We start from the raw sequence: 27,004 nt of genomic DNA on the forward strand, positions 1-27,004 counted from the left end.
AAAGATCAATGGCATACTCTTTAATGAGCAAAAGCAGATGACTCCCATTGTCACCAATGCCTGAACCAAGGAGCTGGGAAGTACACTCTCCCCAAGGTCAGGAAAGCACCGCTCAGCACAAATAGGATCGCAAACCAGACCAGTGCAAGGTACAAAGGGGATGTCAACCAGCAGAGTGCTTGGTTTAGGGTCAGATACCCAAACCCAGTAGATATATTTACTGAGCACATGTAGATTGAGATTCCTCACATGTTTGAGGCAGAGAGACAGACAAGAAAGCTTAGAGAGCAGAGTGGACAGTTTCAGGATGAAAAAGGACAGAACAAACTTTATGGATAATTACATAGTACAATATGTGTCACACTTCACACACAATCCAGAAAAGGACAATGTAGGGACTATTGGTCTAGAAACCCACAAGCTATAAGAATAACGCATTTGTATAACCAGTGAACAAGTTTGGAATATATCATTCATTATGCTAACCCGCTTATCTTGAACAGGGTCGCAGGGGGGCTGGAGCCTTTCCCAGCATACATTGGGCGAAAGGCAGGAATACACCCTGGACAGGTCGTCCATCGCAGGGCACACACACCATTCACACCTACGGGCAATTTAGATTCTCCAATCAGCCTAACCTGCTTGTCTTTGGACTGTGGGAGGAAACCCATGCAGACACGGGGAGAACATGCAAACTCCACACAGAGAGGCCCTGGCCGACGGGGATTCGAACCCAGGACCTCCTTGCTGTGAGGCAGCAGTGCTACCCACTGCACCATCCGTGCCGCGCAGTTTGGAATATATGATAAACGTAATTATGCTCTCTGCAGTAATGCGCCTAATAGCTGCCATTGCATTGCATCAGACATTCATTTTAACAACGTTTTGTACAGTCAGTTAGCCTATATATTCCGCATGAACATGGATACAATAAGCCATTCATATACACACATTTTTTTCATTGCGTTTGACTTTGGCTTGAAGCAATAACGTTCCGTGGGAAGAAGACCTCCCTGCGTGGGTCACGCAAGAATCTGGACTCGATTAGTTATTCCCAGTGCTTTCGTCTGTTGTCGTGGGCATTTGCGTGCGCGCACCCGAAACCTTGCGGAGCTATGATGCTGCCGATGGGGAAGATGGCGAATCTGTGGAGTATGGTTACCCACTGCAGAAGCTGAGAAAGAGGGAGAGAAGAGAGAAAACACTACGAAGGAGAGGGTGTGAAATTAAACTAGATAATGAAGAAAGAGCGGCAGCCTTGCTAAGTAATACGGCTCCTTTGATCGGGAAATAGAACTCGCTCCATCCCAGTTCCCCCTTCCCAGACAGATTCATAAATTGCCCCAGTCCATACGTTTTCCAGCTAACTAGCTAGCTAGCTAACTGGTGAGGTTAAGGGGTGTTGGGGTGGTGGTTCCAGTGAGCCGCCACGAAGGAAGCACCCCAATTAAACGCTTTAAAGACGCGAGGGCTCGTTGCTGGGGTCGCAGCGAGGCGAGGAGAGAGGATAGGTGGTCGGAAGGCACTGCTACCTAGCTAACTAGTAAGTTAGCTAGCTAGCTATCAGACAAGGTAAGAGGAGCTGGCGAGCTTTTTTTGGGTGGGAGGGAGTGGGGTTGTTCTGTGATACTAGCTTGCTAATAAAATGTTAAATATTCATAATTTGACTACCACAGCATTTCACATAATTTGACTACCACCGGTCACTTATATTTAACAAGCAAACTGAATTTTACCATGGTAACTTGCTAACTAGCTAACACCAGCTGCTGGTGATGGGAGGTAACATATCGAAGTGCTAGCTGGCTGGCTAACTTGTTTGTGCATAGCTTGCTAAGACTAGCTATATAGCCGATAGCAAGAAAGATGGGTAACTTAGCTATCGCAAAGAATTTCCAGATTCACTTGCTAGCTTGCAAATTGGCTAAATTTGGATGGAATTGTGGTGTTTACACATATTGTCTGTCCACACCCCAGTCCATGACAGTTGGCATTGTTCGTTGCAGGCCCTGACGTTACGGTTTATTTTGTTGTTATTGCTAACTTTAGGTATGGAAGTCTTCAAAATAAATCTAGCTGACGTTATAATAAATGAACTAGGTTAGCTATATGTCATCAGTATTTATTTAGCATTTCCCTACGCTTCAACTACTTCGCAGCACAGCTATGTCTTTGTGCATCTTTACATTGTCATTGTTTTTTCCGGTAAAGCATGACATCGTATGCTATATGGTACGGTAGATTAAAATCAATTGAATTTTTATTTAAAACGGGTATATTAAACTGCCCTGAATACATCTAACTAAGGGTTGTCTGACCCCAGTCCTGGGGGGGCCGCAGTGTCTGCTGGGTTTTTTTCCCTACTGTGTTTCAGCACTTAGCAATGCGATTAATTCAGCGATTAATTAACGTGTCGGCTCCCATCGATGGTCCTGTAGGCATCCAATGTGCACGCTGGTTTTATGTCCAACCTTACTTTCAATTCCTGAAATAAGCGATCTGTTCATTGTTCTTAATCGGACTGTGTTAATGTTCAGATGATTTACCATTGCAATATATAATGTCACAAACGAGGACTGGAATGTGCTGTAGCAAATTATGCTCATGACAGACCTATTGATCGACCTAGAGCTGCAGTCCTAAATGTTGTAAGTATGGATTCCTGTGGAGTAGTTCAAAATGGACAGTTTCAAGACAAAGTAAAACCAAACCCATATTGTGTTGTTATCCGTTTCAGCACAAAATGATGGTACTGTCAGAACTTCCAGTCATCGTAAACAGTCTAGAGTTTGGTTTAAAAATGTACATGGATACATGGAGGTACTTCAGGACCAGGGTTGGGAACTGCGTTGAGTTAATGGAAATGCATAAGTTATAACCTGCACACAATTGTCCTATAGAGGCAGTTCTATATCGATGCAGGCTTAGTTTTGGTTAAAACATGTAACAGGCGAGAAATACTGTATTATTTATTTTTGGCTGAAAACAGGAAAATATACTGGTGAAGAGAGAGCATGTACTTGGCACAGAAGTACCTGGCTCATGCAGTCTTTGCCAAAAATAGATAATGCAGGCCTTTTTTTCCTTTCTTTCTTTTTAAAAAAAAAGGAAAACTAATCAAATGAAGTTAAAATATCCTTGTTCACCTCCACTGTTCCTCTGTCACTCTGCTGTCAATCAGCAGTATGTCCTGCTCTTCAGACAGTGAGGATGACAACTTTGTTGCCATGGACACAGAGGAGGGCGCGACAGAAACGGGACCAAGGCCAGGGCGTGTCACAATGGAAGAGGCGGGGCCTCTGGCCCGTAAAGGTGGCGGAGAGAGAGCCAGGGAGAAGGGACGTGTGAGGGGCAGAGTATGCCGGAGGGCCATGGGGGAGCTGCCTGAGGAAGTGCTGGAGTATATCCTGTCCTTCCTCTCGCCATATCAGGAGCACAAGACCGCAGCCCTGGTGTGTAAACAGTGGTACAGGCTGATCAAAGGTAAGCCCTGCATACTGTATATGCAAACTTGTGTGTTGTCAAAGCAGGAATGTGTCATGTTGGATAAGGTTGTGGTGTTGAGAACCCTTGCCTAACAGTGGACATGTTCTCCTCTTCTCTCCCTCCATTCCAGGTGTTGCACACCAGTGTTACCATGGTTTTCTGAGGGCTGTTCAGGAGGGGAACATTCAGTGGGAGAGCCGGACGTACCCGTACCCTGGCACCCCCATCACGCAGCGTTTCTCCCACAGTCAGTGACTCCTGCTCCTCCTCCTCCCCCTTTTCTCACATGCTCACTCCTCCACACTGGCCCACATGCCTCGGACTGGCATTATTTCGTTCTGGACAACCAATAAATTCTCTTGAGTGCAGGAATGAGTGCAGTCTGGGGGGGAAAAAAGAGAAAGGCGGAAAGGCTTCACATGGTCCTCCCTTGAATAGATGTATAGGTGGCAGTTCTTAACTGCAAATTACCGAACAACATTCGGTGGTGAAATAAAAAAAAATGTCTTATTGCTCTATGGGCCAAAGCACAGCATTCCCATGCCTGGACCCAGCTACACAATGATAGTCATTGGTGTGAATACAAAGGAAGCCACATTGAAGAGGTACCATGACATTTAATTTCAAAGAGGCTAACATCTGCACACACTGGGAGAGCTTTAGTGGTATCTTGGCTAATACAGTGAGGGTAGTAAACATCTGCACACACCGGGAGAGCTTTAGTGGTATCTTGGCTGATACAGTGAGGGTAGTAAACATCTGCACACACCGGGAGAGCTTTAGTGTCATCTTGGCTGATACAGTGAGGGTAGTAAACATCTGCACACACTGGGAGAGCTTTAGTGGTATCTTGGTTAATACAGTGAGGGTAGTAAACATCTGCACACACTGGAAGAGCTTTAGTGGTATCTTGGCTGATACAGTGAGGGTAGTGAACATCTGCACACACTGGGAGAGCTTTAGTGGTATCTTGGCTAATACAGTGAGGGTAGTAAATGTGAGTAAATGTGCTTTGGCTATGCAGTGTGTAATGTTGTGACGGCAGGGTGGGGCGAGGTGTGTGGTGCAGTCTCCCGGGCAGCTGACTCAACATGATTAGCTCTGCGTGAGCGGGGATACAATCCCTGCCATGGCACTCTCTGCTGTGGTCCCTTCTCTCTCTGCTCCCTCCCTGTCTGAGTGAGGCAAAATGCAGTATGAAAGGAGGACAGACTCATTTTGGTTCATCTTTAGTATTTTTTAAATCTAAATGAAATATTAGACTTGACTAACCAGCCAAACCCTTACTCTTTAAGATAATGCTACCTAGTTAACTTACCTAGTCTTACTTCCAATACCAAACCTTGCAGAAGGTGATGAGAAGTGCAAGAAATGTAGCCAACATGACAAAGTAATTAACAGAAAAATGTAGCAATATGTTGTTCAAGGCAACACGTGGCCGGTGAAATTGCGATTATTATTGCAGTCCACTTAGAATGTTGCCTTGCTGCATGTTTTATTGTTTGTTAATTGGAGGTACTGGTAATTTAAGAAACACCTGATCATTTTGGTCACATATTTATGATTATAGAATGGGAGAATATCTGCACGTCATACTATAATGACGACTATGTATGCATACACATCACACAAACCCAAGGGCATGCACTTGCTTCCAAGCCATCATAATTTTCCACTGGTTCTGATATTTTTGATTTGTAGAATTTTTCTTCCTTCTTTTGTTCATTCTCTCATGCCCACTCCTCAAGCTGCAGAGCTTCAGTCTGCCCTCAGCCTTTCTTCTATGTTTATGTTCTATGTCTTAGAGTATTTTTTTTTGGAATGTTCTTTCAAAACTTTTAAAGACACTGTTCTAGAACTCCATTGCTTACAGTTACCAATAGTTACATCAGCATTAGAATATTCACTTCAGAATATCCTAGCTAATCACATATCTGTAACCTACAGGGGCTTTGTGTGAATACGGTAGCAGTTGCCTCAGGGATTGGGTTTGTTGTCTAAACGGGAGTCTTTGTGCGACAGGTGCGTGCTACTACGACTCAAACCAGTCAATGTACGTGTTTGGTGGCTGCACCCAGAGCAGCTGCAATGCTGCCTTTAATGACCTCTGGAGACTTGACCTCAACAGCAAGGAGTGGATCCGGCCCCTGGCTTCTGGTACACACCCAGTTCACATCACTTTAAGGCCTGTGCTCACTGCATTCAATTTATTATTCAAAACATGAAGTTACTTACATAGTGGAATGAGCAAATGTACAGTAATCCATTTTGATATTTTTACATCAGTATTGTTCGCAATATAGTTTGTCAGTGTCTAGTGATCTTAAGCTCTTTTTAACTGGTTAACAATTTGAAAATAATACTATGCCCCCTGTCCTTCTATCCAATCAGGGTCGTACCCCTCCCCAAAAGCTGGGGCAACTCTGGTGATGTACAGGGACCTGCTGGTTCTGTTCGGAGGCTGGACCCGGCCCAGCCCCTACCCTCTGCACCAGCCAGAACGCTTCTTCGACGAGATCCACACCTACTCCCCATCGAAGAACTGGTGAGCCAGGGAACCATAGAGTTCCTTGCAAGCAGCCAAAACCAGGCTTCAGTTCTGAGGCTCATTTCTTGGCTCTTGGCTTCAGAAACAGAAATACTGCTCAGCAATCAGGGACAATTTGCATCTCTGCCGAGTTGCTGTATCTCACATGCTTAGTGGAGGAGAACTACTGTGTAGTCTCTGGCTCCAAGTTGTACAACATGGAGGCACCCATAAAGCCAAAGGATAGTCAGTGGGTGATATCACAGGCACTTGGTCCATATTGTTCTACAGTCTATGGTTCCGTGGCTGCACTCCTCTCTTACCCATGCCCTTTCTCTTCCCCTCTCCCCCCAACCTTGTTGTTGGCAGGTGGAACTGCATAGTGACCACCCACGGGCCTCCCCCCATGGCGGGGCACTCCTCCTCGGTCATCGGGAGTACCATGGTGGTGTTCGGGGGCTCGCTCGGGGCTCGGCAGATGTGAGTGGCCTTCCGGAGTCAACATCGAGCCCCAGCGCTCATCTGATCTCAACACTGAATGCTGATGCAGCCTTTAAGGATGAGGCCTTAAAATGGAGGTTTAAGAGGGATGATGTATTTGTCACTCTCCTTACAGAAATGCTGGAATATTTCTCAAAAAGCAGCCGTAAAGAGAAGCCATTGCTTTGGTGCCGTTTGTGCGAACACACTTTTTGGCCTCTAAAGTTAAAAGGCACAAGGCGGTAATCTACATGTACATAAACAGCAGGGAAGTCATTTGGCGGGACACTTTGTAAATCAGGCTGAAAAGTGAACTCCAAACAGCTAATGACATTCTGCTGAATTTCAAAACATGGACTCGCGATGTGTAGGGACTGGAGAAAATCACATACTTGTTAAGGAATGCACAAAATTGCACTTTTTCCAGTAAGAATATGAACTGTAACTGATGAATGTCTCCATTAAGTAACACTTATACCAGTCTTTCACTGCAGTCTTTCAGCTTATGGTTTAACCATTGCTCATTCAGGTGCACATATTAGACTGCTGCTTTTTTGCAATGTGCAATGTCTCAGCAATAGCCTCCCCAGGGGATCAAGAAATGACACTTCATTTTCTGCAACAAGAAAAAAAAGAAAAAGGTCAGATTTATTCCTGGTGTTAGCAACTGGTAACTGTTCAGAAAATGGCCTTAAACACCATTACCATTGAATGGGCCCTACCTAGTGCGTCACACCAACTACTGAAAGCAGCTTACAGTAGAGACTAATTTTTATTGGTTATTGGTGTGTATCTGTGTTGAATTAACCACCTCTCATTTTTAAATCTCCCCTCTTTCAGGAGTAATGAGCTTTGGGTTCTGGATCTGGAGCAGTGGTCATGGTCCAAACCCCCCATCACAGGCCCATCTCCCCATCCGCGTGGGGGGCAGTCTCAGGTAACTGCTACCCCCAATCCCCAGCTTTCCTGGCGAATCTAGGCTAATGTCTGCATTAAAAATGTTGAAGCAGTTCAGGGCGGCCTGTAGCGTAGTGGTTAAGGTGCATCACTGGGACCCGCAAGGTCGGTGGTTCAATCCCCGGTTCGAGCCACAATAAGCCGTTGGGCCCTTGACTCTGCATTGTTCCAGGGGAGGATTGTCTCCTGCTTAGTCTAATCAAGTGTACGTCGCTCTGGATAAGAGCGTCTGCCAAATGCCAATAATGTTAATGTAATTCTCAGTACAGCGGAGATAAAGGATATATCTCAAGTGAAATTTGGCTTTTTTTTAATGAATATGAATATGAAATATTGACACATTTGCAAGTAAAGATGTTTTTTTTGCTGTTGACCTATGTCAATGGAGAGATTTCATGAGCATGTTCCTACCAACCTTATGTATATTGTAAAAGCAGAGATGTATATCTTCTTACCATGGGACAAAAACAAGTTGTCAGCAAATGTTATCATGGCTGCGAATGTATTTTTACCCTCGCTTTAAGTTCTTAGCAGTCCACACTCAAAGACATCTGAGAGAGGTCAAAGGTCTGAAAAGTTGTTAATGTCTGCGCACACTGAATGTGTGAACTTTGACCTCTCGGCAGTGAATCCTGTTTTTTTCAACCTTATCTCCGTGTGCAGGGGCCTGCTTAACCACATTTTGACAGGGTTAGTTATTGTTCTCTTGTCTGTTTCTTTCCTTCTTACAGATTGTTATTGATCATGAGACCTTGTTGATTTTGGGAGGCTGTGGGGGTCCCAATGCAGTAAGTGCCATCTTTTTTAAAAAGTGTGTGTGCGTCTCTCTCTCTCTCTCGCTCTCGCTCTCTCTCTCCTGTCCACACTGCCTGCCTATACTACTCTGCATTGAACCTCCTCTTTCCTCTCCCAGCTGTTGAAGGATGCCTGGCTGTTGCACATGGGCGCCCCCCCATGGACGTGGCAGCAGCTGCGGGTTGAAAACGATGAGCACGGTGCCCCGGAGCTGTGGTGTCACCCAGCCTGCAGGGTACGTTTGAGATTCTATAACCCCCCTCCTGCCCCTGTCTCTCCCTGCCCCTCCCCACAGCTGAACTTCTCCCCACTGTGAACCGTTCACTCTGCCCACTTCACTGCCTTTCCTGCATTTATGGTCTAATGCATTTATACTAGTTCAACAAGATCTCTAGCTATTGTGCTTTCTTAGAGTTGGAGTGAAAACCTACAGGATGGTAGATCTCCAGGAACAGGGTTGGTTACCACTGGTCGAACGGAGGGTCACGATGGTGACTGTCCTGTAATGACCTTCCATCCCCTGTGTCTCACCAGGTGGGCCTGTGTGTAGTGGTCTTCTCCCAGGCTCCCTCTGGCCGTGCCCCCCTCAGCCCCAGCCTCAACTCCCGCCCCTCGCCCATCAGTGCTACCCCCCCTCCCCTGGGCCCCGACCCCCCCTCTCTGCGCTCCCAGTCTCCGGTGCGGAGCGGGGCGGCGGGCGTGGTTTTGGGCGCGGCTGAGGAGGCCCCCTGTGTGAATGGGCGCTGGGGCACACTGAGGCCGCGGCCGTCCCCCCGAGGCGGGGGCAGGGACTGGAGCCCTTCCTCATCCCAGCAGCAGTCTCCCTCCCGCGGCTCTGACAGCCCGCCCTTACCGCCGCTGCTCAACGGCTCCTCCCCCTCCCCCCGCACCAGCCCCGCCCAGGCCGCCTCGCCGCCGCCCCGTCAGCCCCCCGGCCAATCGCACCCGCCCATGCCCCCCGACTTCGGCTGGGAGTCCCCGCCCTCCTCCACCGCCGTCACCGCCCTGGAGCACGCCAGCACCAACGGGCTCCACACCCCGCCCGGCTCCCCCCGCAGCCCGGCTGGGGCTGTGTCTCCCGGGGCCCTGCGGCGAGGACTGGAGGCCGTTAAAGCCCTGTCTTCCTCTTCCCTGTCCTCCTCTTCCCTGTCTTCCTCTTCCCTGTCTCAGTCGCATGGCCCCGCCCCTGGGGGAGGGGCCTCTGCAGGCACGCCCCCCTCCTCCTCGTCTTCCAGCCCACCCCAGGCAGGGGCAGGGGTTGACGGACACTCCATCCCTCCAATCGCACGCCGTCTGGGCCACCACCCGCCCCAGAGCCTGAACGTGGGGAAGCCCCTGTACCAGTCCCTCAACTGCAAGCCCATGCAGATGTACGTGCTGGACGTGTCCCGAGCCAAGACGGCCGCAGTGGTGTCCTGGAAGGTGTTCGGGAGCGGGGGTGCTGTGGTGGGACCACCGGAAACCAGCCTTCACACCGTGGTCCAGGGCCGGGGAGAACTCATCATTTTCGGGGGCCTGATGGACAAGAAGCAGAACGTGAAGTACTACCCAAAAACCAATGCCTTGTACTTTGTGCGAGCCAAGAGATAATGCTGCAGTGCAGTGTGGGAGGTCCAGAGAACTGCGTCTGAGAGAGCGGGACCTAGAGGGAGAAGTGTGGGGGTGGTCCGCCCTGGCTTCAGAAACAGAGGGGCTCTGTAGACCACTGCGTCTGAGCGCTGTAAAGGGCTGTGCTACTCCAGGTGTGCGGGAGAGGGAAACGAGCGCACTCGCTGTCATGGTTCTTCTAATTCTCTTCTCTCCCCTGCCCCCTGTTCCCCTCCTCTCTTCAAATTTTGAAAGGTCTTGTCGAATTCTGAAGGCTTCAAATGTGCATTGGACTTTGTGGACGCTTTCTGTGTGTGAACACAGCTGTTATAACGCTAACGAGTGAGTGACCTCAAGCTTGTCTCCTCCTACCTACGCAACTCTTCGAGAGGTGAAGAAGAAGAGATGGCCAAAACCAAGACGAAATCAAGGCTTCAGCCACGGCTCTCTCTCGGGCTCTCCGTGTCCATGCAGAGGGGGAAAAAATAAGGACACGGAGAGTTTGACTGCTCGTGTGCGTGCGTGCGTGCGTGTGCGTGCGTGCATGTGCGTGTGCTTTTTAATCAGCCTTTTCCGTTGATGAAGAAGCACTTTCAAAGTGCATTGTTTACAAGGATGATCGCGTGCGTGCGTGCGTGCGAGCGAGTGGAAGTGTTCAGTCTGCGCTATGCTCCTGCTTTCGTGGGGTTGATGATTGGTTGGTGAGCGCTGAAATTGAAGAGGAGCGAATGTGGTAGCAACACTTTATTTGAAGAAGGCAGCGCATAAATAAGGAAATGAATCACAGAGAATAAAATGGAGACTGAATTTGACTTCTTAGTGGCTTGTTTGCTTTTGTTGTACCCGTTTCTCAAACAACCTTAAACTGTTCCAGAGCATGTACATGCATCCAACTCCAGTTTAAAAGTCTCTATTTCCCTACATTAATGCTATATCACATTATGCTTCTTTTACATGGGGGAAACCAGATCTCATTTTCCCCATCTTACAACTCAAATACCCCCCCCCCCAAAAAAGAATCATGTTCATTTTTATAGACTTATATGCAATGCATTTCATCTTTTCTTTGAGTTTTCCATAATCTTCATATTACTCTGGGGAGGTCTGCAAAAAAATAAAAGGCTAATTTCCATTCATTAGTGAAACGGACATAAAAGCATAAGGCTGTAGTATGGTTATGCTGATTGGTTAAGATAATGTATGAACACTGGATGTATTAAATGGGAATCTGATTTAAGGATACTACAAAAAATCCTTCAAAGTATTATGTAGGTTGAGAAACAACACGTGTTTGGCAGTTCATTTAAACTGCTTGGGTCGAATACCCAACAAAACACTCCCCAAGTGGAACCTGAATAAAGCACCATGGACACCATACCTAAGTGCCTTGCATAATTAACATACAGTGCATCCGGAAAGTCTTCACAGCGCTTCACTTTTCCCACATTTTGTTATGTTACAGCCTTATTCCAAAATTGAATAAATTAATTTTTTTTTCCTCAAAATTCTACACACAACACCCCATAATGACAACATGAAAGAAATGTTTGCAAATTTATTTAAAATAAAAAACTAAGAAATCACATGTATATAAGTATTCACAGGTTGGGCGGCCAGCTCTAGGAAGAGTCCTGGTGGTTCCAACTTCTTCCATTTACGGATGATGGAGGCCACTGTGCTCATTGGGACCTTCAAAGCAGCAGAAATTTTTCTGTACCCTTCCCCAGATTTGTGCCTTGAGACAATCCTCTCTCAGCGGTCTACAGACAATTCCTTTGACTTCATGCTTGGTTTGTGCTCCGACATGCACTGTCAACTGTGGGACCTTATATAGACAGGTGTGTGCCTTTCCAAATCATGTCCAATCAACTGAATTTACCACAGGTGGACTCCAATTAAGCTATAGAAACATCTCAAGGTTGATCAGTGGAAACAGGATGCACCTGAGCTCAATTTTGAGCTTCATGGCAAAGGCTGTGAATACTTATGTATATGTGATTTCTTAGTTTTTTATTTTTAATACATTTGCAAAAATTTCAAAAAAACTTCTTTCATGTTGTCATTATGGGGTGTTGTGTGTAGAATTTTGAAGAAAAAAATGAATTTATTCCATTTTTTAATTAGGCTGTAACATAGCAAAATGTGGGGAAAGTGAAGCGCTGTGAATACTTTCCGGATGCACCGTATATCGGTCTAGTTAATTCGCTTTTGGAGCTTGTTCATTTACACGTGTAGCCTACATTTAAAGAGCGGTGGAAATACAAATGTATTTAAATAATTGTGCCCTTTGGAACGTGAATGAGCTAGTGATAGTAAATCTCTAGGAACAGGGTTTCAATGTTCTCAGTCTAATATTTTGCACCATGGGAACGTTTCAGCAGTGTGTGCTAGCAGTGAGCTTATGTCACTGTAAATCGCCACAGGAATTATGACATTAAATAACTTTAGGCCATTAAAATACGTATGTTTAACTGATTACTCCCCTCGCTTACACGTCAATCGCCCTGTTGGTGATGCTAAAACACAAACTCGTACGCTTTGAGAATGAAGGAAATATTTTGTTCAGGCACATTCACCGAGGTCGAAAATGAGATTCCTTTTACGGTTGGATGATAGCACCCCAGGTGGGCGGATACGAGGTATTTAGTCAGTCGATTTCCGTGTGTTCATCTGTGGACACAATTCTCGTCTGGCAAAGAAGTACTAGTTCATCTTTTATGAGTCGTCCAATTTACCCCTCCCCTTTCCTCGACTGAGAGAATGAATGGCATGAAAGGAACAGCCAGCATAAACCCTCATTGGCCGGTGACAAGCAACGGGTTGATGTGGTCGAACGCGCCGGGACGCGATTGGCTGGAGGGTAAAGCCATGGGTCGGCCTATCACAATGGACTTGACTAGAGCATTCACATGTTTACCAGTGCTGACTTCGGTGAGGAGGAAAAACGAGCAACAACGAGAGAGTGAGTTTGTAAATGGGAAAATTACTGAAACACGGATCATAGATTGATTAGATTAAATTGTCCTTTCTTCAATGATTTCGCATTGTATTTGCCACGTGCATTGCATGTGCAATTTTGTTTCTCTCTCGCTCGCTCCTTGTGTGTGTGTGTGTGTGTGTGTGTGTGTGTGTGTGTTTTGTGTTACAGAGAGAAATAGTGAGATTAGAATGACAAATAATTTACCTTTTTTCAGCCGAATGCATGTCAGTTGCACCTTGCTACGGTAATTAGTTGACTTGACCAGGACATTTTCCATTTCCTTCCCAGGTTCAGCCATGGTTGAAAACCGGAGTCAACTAGACTTTTATTGCTGACGGAATTCCATCCTCTCCACAAGCAGACTGAGTCAGCTTAGCTGTCGTCAGCACAAAAGTCAACCTGCACGCTCAAGCAATGGCAACTAACCATGTCTTCACACAAGTGCAGACATGTTTAGTCTTTATATAAAAATCCAGACTAACATTTCTACTTTTTTGGATGCTTTACAGACATCAAGGATGAAGACAATTTGATGTTTAAATATACGTGGTCCACTTATGGGCTGTATGGGCACAGTGTTAAATGCAGTCTGGTTGCGTAAATATGGGAAATTAGGTGAAGGTTCTCATGTATAGTGAGGCCAGTAGTCAGTGAGGCTGAAGAGGACACAGGCAGTCCGGGTTTCGCCAGGCACAGATGTAGCACTGTGCAATGGTTCAAGAGGTGCAAATTGCTTCACCAAAACGTCTGACGTTGTGCAATAGCAGACCAGCTTCAGAAGTTACTTGTTGACAGTCCTGCAGAGCCTGACCAGGTTTCTCATTAGGGATTTATTTATTGCCAAGGTCACTCAGCACTCAAAACCCAAGGATGACAAGACCCCAACTCCTGGAATTCACTCCCCGAGATGGGCGGTTCGGGTCACCTGCCCCCTGCCCCCTGTCACCCTCGGGCCCCCCTCTCCCGTTGGCCCTGCCAGTAGCACCCTGGCCCCCGCTGGACTTTGCCCTGGGGGCGTTGGCGTGCTGTGGGGCCTGCGTGTTCACCAACCCCCTGGAGGTGGTGAAGACACGTCTGCAGCTGCAGGGCGAGCTGCGGGCCAGGGGCTCGTACCAGAGGCACTACCGTGGGGTGCTGCAGGCCCTGTGGGTGGTGGGCCGCACCGATGGGCTCCGGGGCCTGCAGAAGGGGCTCTCTGCTGGCCTGCTGTACCAGGCCGTCATGAACGGCGTGCGGCTGGGCTTCTACTCCTACGCCGAGGCTGCCAGCTTCACCTCAGCCCCCGGGGGGAGCCTGCTCGCAGGAGCCACCGCTGGAGCCTTGGGTGCCTTCATCGCCTCACCTGCCTATTTGGTGAGTGGGCAGGTGTGTGTGTGTGTGTGTGTGTGTGTGTGTATGTGTGTATGTGTGTATGTGTGTGTGTGTGTGTGTGTGTGTATGTGTGTGTGTGTGTATGTGTGTATGTGTGTATGTGTGTATGTGTGTATGTGTGTATGTGTGTATGTGTGGGGAGGGTAGAAGAGGAAGAGACTGTGGGGGGGTGGGGCAGAAGGTTAAACATTGCTGATGGTTGAGGCCCCCATCGCATTTTCAGTGATTTTCAATTCAAAGCAAGTTTTATATATGGCCCCCATTAAGAGCTTGTTGTCTCGATACACTCTGGTCCAGTGATCTTCATTTCTGGTCCTGGGGAGTCGCTGGGTCTGCTGGTTTTTGTTGTTACTCCGCAATTGATTGATTACTGGTTGCTGATATTATGGCAATTGCTGATATTATAGCTACAGGGAGGCCTGTAGCGTAGTGGTTAAGGTACATGACTGGGACCCGCAAGGTCGTCGGTTCGATCCTGGGTGTAGCCACTATAAGATCTGCACAGCCGTTGGGCCCTCGAGCAAGGCCCTTAACCCTGCATTGCTCCTGCTTAGTCTAATCAACTGTATGTCGCTCTGGATAAGAGCGTCTGCAAAATGCCATTAATGTAATGTAATATAAAAATAAACACCGGCAGACCCTGTGGCTCTCCGGGACCAGGAATGAAGGTCACTGTTGCAGTCCGTATTTCCAGTATACACTATCCTATGAAATCTGTAAACTGTGAGAACACACTGCTTGTGTTCTCACACATTGGTGTGAATTATCATTAACACATCAAAATAAGCTGATTTCAGTGTATGTAGATGTTCCTTGTCCTAGGGGTTGGGAAGAAAACTCTTCAAGACATGTGTGGTTTCTGAATGCCCCTGTTAAATGTGGAAGTGCTATTTGTTCTTTGATACTGTTTCCATGATAGAGAACAGTTGGCAAAGATGAAAGTGACTTATGCAATCTGAAAGTGTAGAAATGAAAGCTGCATTCCCTGGGAAATGTAGTAATACATATTTTCCATCTTACTTGTATCAGTTGGCATACACACATGTAGACATTCATTCATTTGGGCAAAGGGTGTGCCACCTAATACGCCTGTTTGACACATGCTTATGAAATCCTGTGAAACTCGTTTGCTTAATAAATGTACAGTGAGTACACATGAGTGACCTTTAAATATTTTCGGCGTAAAATCCACCTGTCAATCAATATATCAAACCAAGTACTTCATCTACCCTTCCTTGGGAGTACTATGTTGTGTGAGTTGTTTGTGTATATCTAGGTCTCTAAATATATTTGCCCTCAGTGTTGTTTCCACTGTCAGAAAGTAACACTGACCCGGGGGCATAAGACAGCTATTTTGAGCCCTGTGGTCATGTGACCCAAGAGATGTGTCTGTCACTCACAGTTCGTCCTGAGAGACCTTCACTCAAGTTACGGATGGAGAGTCATCTTCTCGTCACCGGTATCATTCAGAGAGCGCGTGGGTGTGTGTGTGGGAGGGAGGGGTGGAAGTGGAACAGACGTGGCAAAAAACGGTCTGCACCCCGCTACTTCATCGGTAGTTTTTTTTAATACTGCATGGATGTTTCGGACAGAGCCCTTCTTCAGTGTGCATCTGGCACAAACTACGACTCACCGGCAGTTAGAATATGAATATGCTGAATATAGCGATGACAATATGACAAATACTGAAGTGTGCACAGTTCTAATGTCTTTATGCTTTAGGTACACTGCTAATATAAACCCCACACAATGAACAGCCTCTGCCCACTGAGGGGGGGCTGCCTCTTCCACAGAAAAGCAGGGGTGATCTACGAGAAGGCAGAAAAGGTGTTGTGTTACTTAGTGATTTACATGAATGATTTGAATGAGAGCTGCCAAACATGAACACAGAACACCCATGGCAATGATGAAGGCCTTTTAGCTGATTAAGGACTCTCTCTGAGCTTGTTTTGTGTCTTTCCCCAGGTGAAGACTCACTTGCAGGCTCAGACAGTGGAAACCATTGCCGTGGGCCACCAGCACAACCATCAGGTGAGAGACCGAGAGAGAGAGAGAGAAAGAGAGAGGCAGGGGTTATAGAGCGGGTGAGGGAGGTGGGGAGAGAGAGAGGTGAATTTAATTGATTTTATGTACTCATGTTGAACATCCTGTGAAACTAAAGCTGTTCCAAATCTGGCTACACTGCAAATTGATTCCATGTTATTCATTGTTGCCGGATACAGTGCTATTGACTTAATTTTTCTACTGTCTCGTACATTTCCTGAGAGATATGTGCTGTTAAGTCTCTACTCGCATCACTCTCTCCCTCTCTCTGTCCGACTTTCTCTCCCATTCTGTTGCAGCTGGCTCTGTAGGTGCTCGGTAAGGACTTTGTGTGTGTGTGTGTGTGTGTGTGTGTGTGTGTGTGTGTGTGTGTGTGCGTGTGCGTGCGAGTGAGTGTGCGTGCACATATATATGTATGTGTGCGTTTGAGAAGGCGTGCATGTTTTAGGGTGGGGGTTTGAAACCGTGACACCACTGCTGAAACACCCCCTGATGTTCACAGCTTTGGCCAATCAGGGATGAGCACACAGAGACAGGAACAAATCCACTATGTGCAAAATGACCTCTGACAGTCCTGATATAACTCAAGAGTGTCTCACCCGCCTCATAAAAATAACCCCCCACCCCCCGGACCGTGAGCTGTTCATATGTGAAAAGGTTTATCAGTGAAAGGTCTGAAAGGTCTCTGCTGTGTCTATACCTTCTTAATGGGAACTGTCATTTGAGTTTCTGCAAATTGAGTTTGGAAGACCGTAAATTTTCACTCATTTCATGCAATGCAAAGCTGCAGTAATGTACTGAGTAGGTTCTTCTTTAAAGAAAACAAGAAAAACTGTAACAAGTGCCCCTTCTCCCACTTCTGGGAGAGGCTCCTTCTGTCTGCCTTGTCTCTGACACAGCAGATTTCTGTGCACCAAAGACATGAACACCGTGTTGCAAGACCACCTTCAAGAATTATGTTTTATGTCTTTCGTTCTCTCTCCCTTTGTGTCTTTGTAATTAATTCACCCTTTCCCTCAGGGCGTATCAAGCGCGTTTGCCACTATATACCAGCGGGAGGGCCTGCTTGGGCTGTGGAGGGGTGTGAACGGAGCCGTGCCCAGGGTCATGGTGGGGTCGGCGTGCCAGCTTGCCACCTTCAGCTCTGCCAAGGAGTGGGTCTCCCAGACACGGGTGAGCTGGGATGAGTGTGCAAGGAGATCAGCTCACCTGCTCCTGACTGCTGTCAGAGGCTGTACCTCTGCTTCATACAGGAGAGAGCAGAGTGGGGTACAAGGTTTTGTCCCAAATGCTATTAGGGTCTGACATTTTGAACCGAAGACTGCTGCTGCAGCTCTCGCACAGCTTTTAGGTCAGTGCCCAAGTTACTGTATCTTTGGACTGTCTTTTAAAATGTTTAGTGTATTTTGTATGTTTCTTTTATGTCTTTTTATAGTGAAACCAAGGGCACATTTCCACTTTGTGGACACTAAAGTTTCATATTTGTATTAAGGTTAAGGAAGAGGAGCATGTTATGAAAATAAAATAGATCTCAGTTGCTGTTTCTGCCTCTCTCTTATCTAATCTGTGATTGGTTTATACCCACTTTTGGTCATTTGCAGTGGTTCAGTCCAGACAGCTGGTTGATAGCCTTGACAGCTGCCATGATCAGTGGAGTTGCCGTGACGATCACCATGACGCCACTTGATGTCATCAGCACGCGACTCTATAACCAGCCTGTGGATGAGCTGCACAGGGTGAGCCTGTGACCCCCACCTCCCTGCGCCATTGTCAGCCCCCACCAAACTGTCCCTGCCTGTCACCAGTTTACCGGCCCTTATTGGTCTTGCTGTTTGCCACTGAATGACAAGCATTTAGTCCTCTGCGTATGTCCCATCTCCTGGACTCCTGGTTATGATATAACCAAGATATCGCTAGTGTAAATCCGGGAGATGTCATTAGCCAGGACTGGCTTCATCCCATTGGGCTTGGTCAGCCTTGGGATTCCTTGGGTTTTTTTTGGACTTGTGTGCTACTTGGCTATTCATCAGATGCCTATAGGTCCACCAGCTGTCAGTGCAGAGGTAGGAAATCTAGGTTCATAAAATTCAGTTTTGCTAATTAGCACAATTTTTCAGCCAGGAGATAGAACTAATTAGTGAAATCAGCTGGATGAGTTAATGGATGAAAAATAACACAGGGCAGCACAGCTGTGTGACAGTATGAAATCCATCTATTCTCTGATGGGGGCAGGCACGTCCATACTATGCTGTATGGCTTCTAAAGTGGAAGAGAGTAGCAGATACAGTAAGTGTATACAGTAGGAGGAAAGCTTTGGCTTTCAGTGCTGTCTGCAGGTGCTGGTAGAATAGGCGCAGTGAGTGAATTCCCTCTGGGTGAATAACTGCCACAAATCGTATATCAAACGGCTTGATTAAGTCTGTGGACGAAATGCGTCACTGACTGTACCATTTCCTTTGGCTTGTGGTCCATACGCCAGCACTTAGTAAGTTTGTATAACTTAAAAATAGTTTTCTTAATATACAAGGTTTGCGCTCTCTGTCATGTAGGTCATGTAGCAGAGGCAGAAACTCTGGGGGTTTTCAAGACCAGGCTTGATGCAGTGCTGGATATCGTCTATTTTTAGGTAAACTAAGCACTAGGTACACTTAAGTGGTCGGAAAATGGTAAGCATTATTGGGCTGGATGGCCCGTTCTTGTTATGTTATGCTTTGTTTTTGAGACCTGCTTGCTGTTTGAGAACTTTTCTCATCACTCCTTGTGACCTGGGACCTGTTCCGCAAAACAGGATTACTGAGTTAGCCGGATAGCTGCACAAAGCTATTTGTGGAACATGCCCCTGGTTTACTAGCCAGCGAACAGAAAAGCAAGAATGTCTTTGCTTTCTTTACCCACGTTCTCCCTCCTCCCCACTCAGGGCCGCTTGTATGGAGGCTTCCTGGACTGCCTGCTGAAGGTGTATCAGACAGAGGGGCTCCTGGGATTGTACAAAGGAATGGGCCCCGTGTTCTTCCGCCTGGCTCCTCACACTGTGCTCAGCATGCTCTTCTGGGACTTGCTGAGACAAAGGGCGTTTCGGTACTACAGAGGCCAGGGTCAGAACTGAGAAAGGGACCGGTACTTTAAGGCCTTTGGGTCGGAGAGTGGGGGGATGTGGGGTTTAGGGTATGGACATCGCACGAGAGGTTGGTTTTTGGAAATATGGCCTGAAAGGGAACAAATGCTGGACTGACCAATTCACGAAGGAAGGGAGGTGAGTGTGTGTGAGAGTGAGTGTGTGTGCTTGTATGTGTGGTGGGAGGTGGTGTAGTAGAAGAGCAAGAGACTAAATTTGACATAATTAGTAAATATTAGTATTAACATAAGCTAATCCTTCATAAATCATTGGTTTAGCTTCCATTTATATTTTTTTTCCGTCAACTCATTCATGTCAGGCTAGAAAATAGTTTAGGTCCACATCTCCTTGCCTGGTTTCTTTCTTATGGTCATATTCCACCAGACAGCCCATTCCATGGCCAGGCATTATGACACTATATTACAGGCATCGCATCACATCTCATCTCCAGTTTAACAGCCATGCCGTTGTGGGCACTGACCCAATTGGCCATGAAATGAGTCAAAACAAGGATTATCATTCAATGTAGTGGGTTCATTGTCATCACTCATCACATGCATAATATGTCAGTCCACAAGGATTGCGGACAAATAAATTATCCTGAAATTGCCAAAAAATCAGTGATTCAAACCAAACATTGAACATAAAGACTGCACTGCTGACGAAATACCTCACAGGAAAACACTGAACTATACAAGAAGAGTTGTCAACTGAGGATGATCAGAATTCACTTAAAGTGTAGTCTATAAATATGTGGACAATGAAATTTTTTGGGCTTTGTATGCCAGCACATTGGATTGAAAATGAAACTATAAATACCAGGTTAAAGTGAACTCTAATCTGAGGGTATTTACATCCATATCTGGCGAACCTGCTTGGAACTGCAGCCCTTTTTATAAATGTCCCATTTGAGGGGACCTGAGTAAATGGAGAGGTGACTGCTTAGCGGTTTCTTGGCCAGCTGTGTGTCATTGCATCATTAGTTTATGCACAATAAGGCGTACGGAAGGTCACGGGGTTGATTCTAAGTGTGGCATTTGCATTTGAAGCATTTGTTGCTATTGTCTCTCAGCATGAGGACCAAAGACATGTCAGTGCCATTAAAGCAGGCCACCATGAGGCTTTCAAATCTGAAAGAATCGATCAGAGACCGCTTGGGTGTGTCAAAATAAACAGTTTGGTACATTGTTAAGAAGCACTTGTGAGCTTGTAGTCATTATTCTGTTTCAATTTCAATTGTGCTGCAATACAGAGCCAAAACTGCAAAAAATGGTGTCACTGTCCAAAGACCGCTCTGTTTGTTGCAGACGTTGCTCTCCCAACACAAAGCAATGTAAGCCATCCTATTGGAGTACAACCCCGCCAGCCACTGGTGGCTTTGGCTCAGTGTGATACTGCTGACATTTTGAAGCTTCCAGTGAAATCTAACATGGCTTAAGCAGCTGTTGATTGGAAGTGCCATTTACAGCCTTGTGAATGTATACTCAGTACAGTCACCTGTGCTCACTCAGCCTGTACTGTGCTAGTGTTAAAGAGTGACCTCTTAAGTTTGTCTCAGGTTCACAAAGTGCTGCACACACTCCCCAGAATTGCCTCATACAGAATACTGAAGAAAGAGCTCTGGACATTTTCCTTAGTAACACACTTCTGTTGCACATAATGTAAGACTAGAACCATGAATCAATGAAGTTCCCTTTGAAGCTCCCTGAACCCAGAGGTCTGGTCCCATTGCTACGAGAAGCAGTGGTCGATGGGTTACTGACGGATGGGTGCAATATTGTAATATTATTAATATGCTGCTGTACGTACTCACAAAGGGCCTTTATCATAATGATAAACTGTATCTTGTTAGGAATGGAAGGGGTTTGTGTCTTTTTAATTCTTCTTGTTTCTGTTTCCTGTACCTTTCAGTCCTGGACGTTTTTGCAAATTATGTCTTAATTTTTTGATGTGAATCTCATTCTGAAATATAATAAAGGCAAGTTTTGAAGAACAATGGTTTTCGTTTTTTTGGTGTGAACAATTTGTAATAACATTAATCATTTATCAAATCGCCATTTAGCAAGAAACAAGAAACGAGAGATGTGCAGTTACAGTCATATAAGCGCCATGTGAGGTGAAAAGGTGTCTTCTGAGAAGTGAGAGTCTTCCTGACTGATTCGTGAATGTCGGAGAATGAGGTATGAGAAAAGCCCATTGGTAATCCGTTGGATGATAAATTATGAATGAAATTCCTTGTTTCAATAAGATTTGTCACTTGGATTCCAACCATACGCTGTATCGGATTCAACTGGCCGCAAAGGCAGAATAACCAAAATAGCCTCATACGAATGCACATCACATTAAACCTCAGGTCCAATTTAACTGATGTGCGTTACGACAACCATAAGGCGGCGCCGTTTTACCAATAAACTCACTCAAAGAAAACACTCGACAAAAGATTTTAATGCAAATTGTCGAATTTTTCAACTCTGCAGTCTACTAAAACCAACACTGGACATACGTGTGGAATAATGCACGTGGATATTGTGCTTCTGTTAACACTGGGAATAAGCACAGGGATTTCTGAAACAGTGTTTTGGTAATGAGGTAAAGGGCGATTAAATGCTCAGTGTTGCCATGTGCAATCTCCCCTCACGATGTAATCTTGTCCTTGGTCATTCTGCCCCCTCTGTGCAGATAAATTACTCAATCTGCTCGGAGGAAAAAATGATTTATTGGGAGAGCAATCTCTGGCGACCTTTGAAACACGAACTTACTGAAGAAAAAGAGACCTGTACAAAGAGAAGGATACACGTGGCTAAATTGAATGCTACATTACAGCGAAACGTCCTTATATTTGTCATTTAATCTAGGGCAGTAAAGAAAGCGTGCGTGTTTGCCACTTTGCTATAACTAACCGCAGAATATTGTTCGCTCAAGTTTTTTGTTATTTTATTTGGACTTTGTTCATTATGGTTTAGGTAGCTTGAACTTTAACCTAATTTAATATTGCACAAAATAATTTACTTAATTAATGCTGTATTACCGTTAACTAATATTTAACATTTCAAGAAAAATGCTATCCTTCATACTTTCCTGGCTGCCTGTACCTGGGTTTTTGGCATTTCAGGCGAACCCACTGGATAGCCTCCTACAAGGTGAGCGGCTGCTGTTAATGTCAAAGCAGGCCATTTGCGTTCAGTTCTTCACATCGTACTACCACTACAGCAGCAATTGCTCAGGCGTGTATAATTTGTTAGTAATCACCTGTACGGGTGAACACTGCTGAAACTGACAGTAATGCGATTCACATGTTGTGCAGGACTCGTGGGTGCGTGCGGTGTTTCAGTGCTTTGCAGTTTGATGAGAGTTCACCTATTCCTGAAAGCTACGAGGTGAGTCTGGCAGAGCAACTTGATGATCCCTCAGTCTCAGGCTGTGTGTGTGCTTGAGTCCCTGCGCACATATTGTTCCCCTTGTATTGTAGCTAGTATAAAATGTATGATAGCTCTGGCACCTGGTTTGGAAGTTGTGTACTTTTTTCTGTCATTGTGTGTGAACATGATTCATGTCTAATTTCAAATGATAGAGTACCTAGGTTCTCTCCACTTACAGCTGATTTGTAGTCATTTCTGCACCAGTCAGAGACATTTTAAGTCCCATAAATGCTTGTTCATTTCATTTCAAGGTTGCTGAATTCTCATTGCCAGAATTTTGTGTTCTCACCTCCTGTAGCAACAAGGAGGAAAGATATGGTGAAAAGCAACCGGGCACCAAGGGATGGGCTAAGGGCAATTTGGGTGAGATGCTCCAGTTCTGGTTTCTGACCGTGCTGCTGGGCTTAATTGGTCCTCGAGTTGCTTCCCTTGTGGTTCTGGAATTCTGTCTCCGAGCTGCGTCAGCCAGGATCACGACCGGATCGGTAAGGCCCCGTTTGCGTTTGATGACAAGATAGTTGTAGTAAAACTGACCTTGGCCCACAGACTGAGACAGTGCCCACCTTGTTCCTGCTCCATCTTCCCTGGATGTATCACAATACCCCTCCTCTTTCCGCTGATTGTGTACTTTCTGTAATTCCCATTATTTTCCTCCATCCCGCCCCGCCCCTCCCTTCCCTCCAACAGGATGGGCTGTCAAATTATATCCAGTCACACCTGGTCCAGTGCCAGTTCTCTCTGGGCTGTGCTCTGAGCTGCAGCCTGCAGTTCCTCCAGGAGGGGGCACTGCACCGGTCGCTCAGCCTGCTGACGGCGGCGGGGCCCAGCTGGCTCCTGGCCAGGCTCAGCGAGCGTCTGTGGCGGCACACAGCAGCGCTCTACCCGCTGCACAGCTCCCAGCGGTACTGTGGCCTGTGCATGGGGCTCCTGGCGTCGGGCCGCGCCCTCCTGTCCCACCTGCACCGCGCCGTGGTCGTGGCCTTCGCGGTGGCCGCTGTGGCCGCCACCTCGACTGTCCACCAACACTTCCTGTCTGTGGCAGAAGCTTTCAGGTTCTGGACTCCAATGACTATATGCTACACCTTGCTGGTGGTGTATATGCAGGGTGAGTGAGAGCTGACAGTTGCACAGTGTACGATGTGCTTAGTGGAAGGTGTAAGGAGGCAGAGTAATGGTTTATGCAAGACACTGTAGTCCAAAGGTTGCAGGTTCAATTCCCAGATTCCCTGAACCTGAATAACCTGAATTGCTTCAGAATGTTTCCAGCTGTATAAATAGATCTTATGCAAAACTTTTGTGTAATTCCTCTGGATAAGAATGTCTGATACAAGTGTCTGTAATGTAATAGAATAGAAAAGGAACAGGGGTATTTGGAGAGGAGTCAAGGATGGGGAGGAGAGAAGGGTTGGTTTGGATAGAAACCTTGTTCAGAGACATTACATTATTGGCACTTGGCAGACGCTCTTATCCAGAGCGACGTACAATTGATTAGACTAAGCCTTGCTCAAGGGCCCAACAGCTGCGCGGATCTTATTGTGGCGACACCGGGATTAGAACCACCGACCTTGCGTGTCCCACTCATTTACCTTAACCAATACGCTACAGGCCACCCCTGAAAGACTTATTATGAAAGGTACATACTAAACACAAAGGATTTGATTCCATCTCCATATGCATTTATGCGTAATAAACACCTCTCTCATAAACTCTCCACTGTATCAGAGGAGCAGCATCGCCGCCCTGGTGGAGAGGTTTTTCTGCACACAGCGGTGATGCGTCTGGGGGCTCTGCTGGGGCTGATGCTGATGTTGGGGACCTGGGCGGACGTGGGACACCTCCTCCTGTGCTTCCTAGGAGAGGCGGCCTGCCTGATCCCCTCGCAGGACCTGATTGACTGCATGACGGAGGTGAGATTCCTGGGCCTCTCTGTGGATCCCAGCCCCTGCGGCTCTTCCATATCTGTCCTGGAATGCCCTGGTCCTGGTGAGCCACAGGCTCTGCTAATTCTTTACTTTCATCTTAAAATCAGCACTCCATTGAGACCCAAGTAACCAGGTGTGAGTTAACACTACTCAAGTGCTCTGGCATTTACTAGTTAAGTGATTGAACTGCTGCAAAGCAAACACAAACCTCAGCAGAACCCTGTATCTTTACAGGGTTGGAGACCACTGCCTTAGACATCATAGATATTTCAAGGTTATTGTAAACTGTAACTGTATTGATTGGTGATTGGTGTTGCCCAATAGGAAGGGAATGACGAGACTCCAAGCAGACCCCCAAAAGTTTGGACAGTGGACTCTAAACCAGTGATGCCCTCCAGCAAAGCACTGCACACACAAATCACCCACACGTGTGCACACCCAAAGAGCACACGCAAAACGTCCACATACATATAAGTACGCACACATGCATACACAAGCACAAAAGCACAAAACACACATACACACGCACATTTGCACCCATAGAGACTTGCATTGAGCAGGCAGAGACACACCTGATAAGGTGGTGCTGGGTGCAGAGAAATGTGAGATGGGACTATGTTCTCTGTAGGACCTGTGTGCTGATACATATCTGTGTTCAATGTCCTTTTCAATCATTTACCAAATGCTTCCGTGTCAGCGACGAAGGTGGAGCAGGGAGTGGGGAGGCCAGACTGTATGCTGGAATTCCGCTGGAATACACAGACTGAGAAAATGGAGATAAATAGGAAGAGGTGAATACGAAGGTCATCCAATTCCTTTTTCTAAAAAAAATAACGTACATTTTTCGTAGAGTAAGCATTATCGTTACATATAAACAGAGCTTGAAATGGCGAATTAAAATGTGAGATCAATGAACCACAGGGGAAACTAGTTGGCTACACCCAAACAATCACTTTTCCTGGGTTCAGTTTTTTCTGTAACGCCACCGCCAGTGTGTTTTCAGAGCAGTCGGCACAGAATTGAACAAAACTGATGTCTATTTGAATTGCAAGAAATTCCATTATGCGTTTTGCTTTGGACATTGCTCTGTTTGTACATCAAATTGAAATAGCCTGGCCTTTTATCTGCTTTCCACTCACACCCAGTGTGCATTGCTCTTTAAGAACAAAGTGAGTGAAGTGGGGATTAGATAGGGTTGAAAACATGCAGGAGCCGAAATGGTGGATAAAGGGAACTGGGGTCGGGGGGAACAGAATCCTAAGTGTGTAAGGCCAAGGGGCGATAAAGAAGCTGGGACAGGCAATTCAAATACGGACAAATAAATAACACTCCTGACAGAAACACCAGATGTTCCTAATTACCAATTCTCCAGTAATCACATCGTAGAGGGGTTAAAATAATAAAGATATAGAATGCTATGAGTTAGTCTAAAGAGCTTGTTTATGCAGTTGTCTTCATAACCTTCTATGGATAAATTATAAATATTCCAGTTGTCCATTGCAGTGATAATGTATACTATCTTTTAGATGTATTCACTTTGATGTCCTAACATACAGTTGACGTCTTTCTATTTGTTATTGTCTTTGAACCACCACTGCCTTTTGTTTGAGTTGAAATGATTCTGTACACGTTTGAAAGAAAGTTGCTTCATAAAGATGTTAATACCTTTTGGCTATGTTTTTCTTTTATGTTTTGTTTACAGAGTGGTATTCTTTTTGCATCAGCAAGATATTGTCTGTTCATGTTACTACTGTGCATAGAGGAATAGGCAGGTACATGCACAGTCACACCCTGCTCCATCTCCAAAAATAAAAAATGGTGCATGTGTGTGTGTGTGCTCCGTGATTCACATTGTGGGAAATGAGTGGGATTCAGTGCAGCATATCAGTGAGTCACATTAAAATGTGCTGATTTGGACAAACTACACACATCACTTGCAAACACACACATAGACACACACTACTAATAGGAAACGTAAACTTAAAACTGTCTGGAATGATTTTTTTGATTGGTTTCATTCTTAACAAGATTACCATTTTACGTATAGTGTAACCAAACAGATTCCTTTGTATTTTTAACTGGTTGATGTTGTTACCATTGCAGTACTCTTTGTTGACCTCCCATTAATCATTTAAATGCATTTGAACCGGTATACCTTCAGGGTTCCTGAGCAACACATACGTAGCTACTGCTCTTGTGCGTAACAATTTGTGAGGCGTCCTACAGGCAAGAATGAACCCAGACTGTGCACACTAAACAGGAACCCACATAAGCAGCAGGGAATTAAAAATTGGGGAGGGAATAGAGGGGACCAATTTACAT

The 27,004-nt window shown here is 46.0% G+C and overlaps 3 protein-coding genes across 8 annotated transcripts; all 3 read left to right on the top strand.

The window, feature by feature from the left end:
* Positions 1-1,084: 1,084 nt before the first annotated feature.
* Positions 1,085-10,644, top strand: fbxo42 (F-box protein 42). Of its 3 annotated transcripts, none has more exons than XM_061219359.1 (10): positions 1,085-1,572; positions 3,182-3,483; positions 3,617-3,733; positions 5,509-5,643; positions 5,878-6,031; positions 6,383-6,493; positions 7,334-7,430; positions 8,182-8,238; positions 8,364-8,480; positions 8,780-10,644. In XM_061219359.1, the coding sequence occupies exons 2-10, from the start codon at positions 3,186-3,188 to the stop codon at positions 9,833-9,835; spliced, it is 2,142 nt and encodes a 713-aa protein (XP_061075343.1). In that variant the 5' UTR covers positions 1,085-1,572; positions 3,182-3,185; the 3' UTR covers positions 9,836-10,644. The 3 variants fall into 3 exon arrangements, with proteins under 3 accessions (XP_061075343.1, XP_061075344.1, XP_061075345.1); XM_061219360.1 differs by having other exon boundaries at positions 3,185-3,483; XM_061219361.1 differs by having other exon boundaries at positions 3,202-3,483.
* Positions 10,645-12,296: 1,652 nt separating this feature from the next.
* On the top strand, positions 12,297-21,337 carry slc25a34 (solute carrier family 25 member 34). 3 transcript variants are annotated; one of them, XM_061219364.1, is made up of 7 exons: positions 12,297-12,794; positions 13,101-14,165; positions 15,586-15,664; positions 16,149-16,214; positions 17,247-17,399; positions 17,828-17,962; positions 19,144-19,283. In XM_061219364.1, exons 2-6 carry the CDS (start codon positions 13,683-13,685, stop codon positions 17,911-17,913), a joined length of 867 nt encoding a protein of 288 aa, XP_061075348.1. In that variant the 5' UTR covers positions 12,297-12,794; positions 13,101-13,682; the 3' UTR covers positions 17,914-17,962; positions 19,144-19,283. The 3 variants fall into 3 exon arrangements, with proteins under 3 accessions (XP_061075348.1, XP_061075346.1, XP_061075347.1); XM_061219362.1 differs by having other exon boundaries at positions 12,303-12,794; positions 15,586-15,642; positions 19,144-21,337; XM_061219363.1 differs by lacking the exon at positions 15,586-15,664 and having other exon boundaries at positions 12,307-12,794; positions 19,144-21,337.
* Positions 21,338-21,785: 448 nt separating this feature from the next.
* On the top strand, positions 21,786-26,441 carry LOC133110505 (transmembrane protein 82-like). Of its 2 annotated transcripts, none has more exons than XM_061220676.1 (6): positions 21,786-21,930; positions 22,646-22,718; positions 23,059-23,245; positions 23,448-23,865; positions 24,483-24,667; positions 25,007-26,440. In XM_061220676.1, the coding sequence occupies exons 2-6, from the start codon at positions 22,687-22,689 to the stop codon at positions 25,154-25,156; spliced, it is 972 nt and encodes a 323-aa protein (XP_061076660.1). In that variant the 5' UTR covers positions 21,786-21,930; positions 22,646-22,686; the 3' UTR covers positions 25,157-26,440. The 2 variants fall into 2 exon arrangements, with proteins under 2 accessions (XP_061076660.1, XP_061076659.1); XM_061220675.1 differs by lacking the exon at positions 21,786-21,930 and adding an exon at positions 21,943-22,481 and having other exon boundaries at positions 25,007-26,441.
* Positions 26,442-27,004: the final 563 nt, after the last annotated feature.

Source organism: Conger conger, chromosome 14 (genome assembly GCF_963514075.1).
Source record: "Conger conger chromosome 14, fConCon1.1, whole genome shotgun sequence".
NCBI lineage: Eukaryota > Metazoa > Chordata > Actinopteri > Anguilliformes > Congridae > Conger > Conger conger.

What these genes read in the sequence shown, in the direction of transcription:
- fbxo42 (XM_061219359.1), top strand. Translation starts at nt 3,186, where the DNA reads ATGTCCTGCTCTTCAGACAGTGAGGATGACAACTTTGTTGCCATGGAC. An exon ending in CACGCAGCGTTTCTCCCACA is followed by an intron (nt 3,734 to 5,508) that starts GTCAGTGACTCC and finishes TTTGTGCGACAG; the next exon opens with GTGCGTGCTACTACGACTCA. An exon ending in CGCGTGGGGGGCAGTCTCAG is followed by an intron (nt 7,431 to 8,181) that starts GTAACTGCTACC and finishes TCCTTCTTACAG; the next exon opens with ATTGTTATTGATCATGAGAC.
- slc25a34 (XM_061219362.1), top strand. Translation starts at nt 13,683, where the DNA reads ATGACAAGACCCCAACTCCTGGAATTCACTCCCCGAGATGGGCGGTTC. An exon ending in AGTGGGTCTCCCAGACACGG is followed by an intron (nt 17,400 to 17,827) that starts GTGAGCTGGGAT and finishes GGTCATTTGCAG; the next exon opens with TGGTTCAGTCCAGACAGCTG. An exon ending in CTGTGGATGAGCTGCACAGG is followed by an intron (nt 17,963 to 19,143) that starts GTGAGCCTGTGA and finishes CTCCCCACTCAG; the next exon opens with GGCCGCTTGTATGGAGGCTT.
- LOC133110505 (XM_061220675.1), top strand. Translation starts at nt 22,400, where the DNA reads ATGCTATCCTTCATACTTTCCTGGCTGCCTGTACCTGGGTTTTTGGCA. An exon ending in GCTGGTGGTGTATATGCAGG is followed by an intron (nt 23,866 to 24,482) that starts GTGAGTGAGAGC and finishes CCACTGTATCAG; the next exon opens with AGGAGCAGCATCGCCGCCCT. An exon ending in TGATTGACTGCATGACGGAG is followed by an intron (nt 24,668 to 25,006) that starts GTGAGATTCCTG and finishes GTTGCCCAATAG; the next exon opens with GAAGGGAATGACGAGACTCC.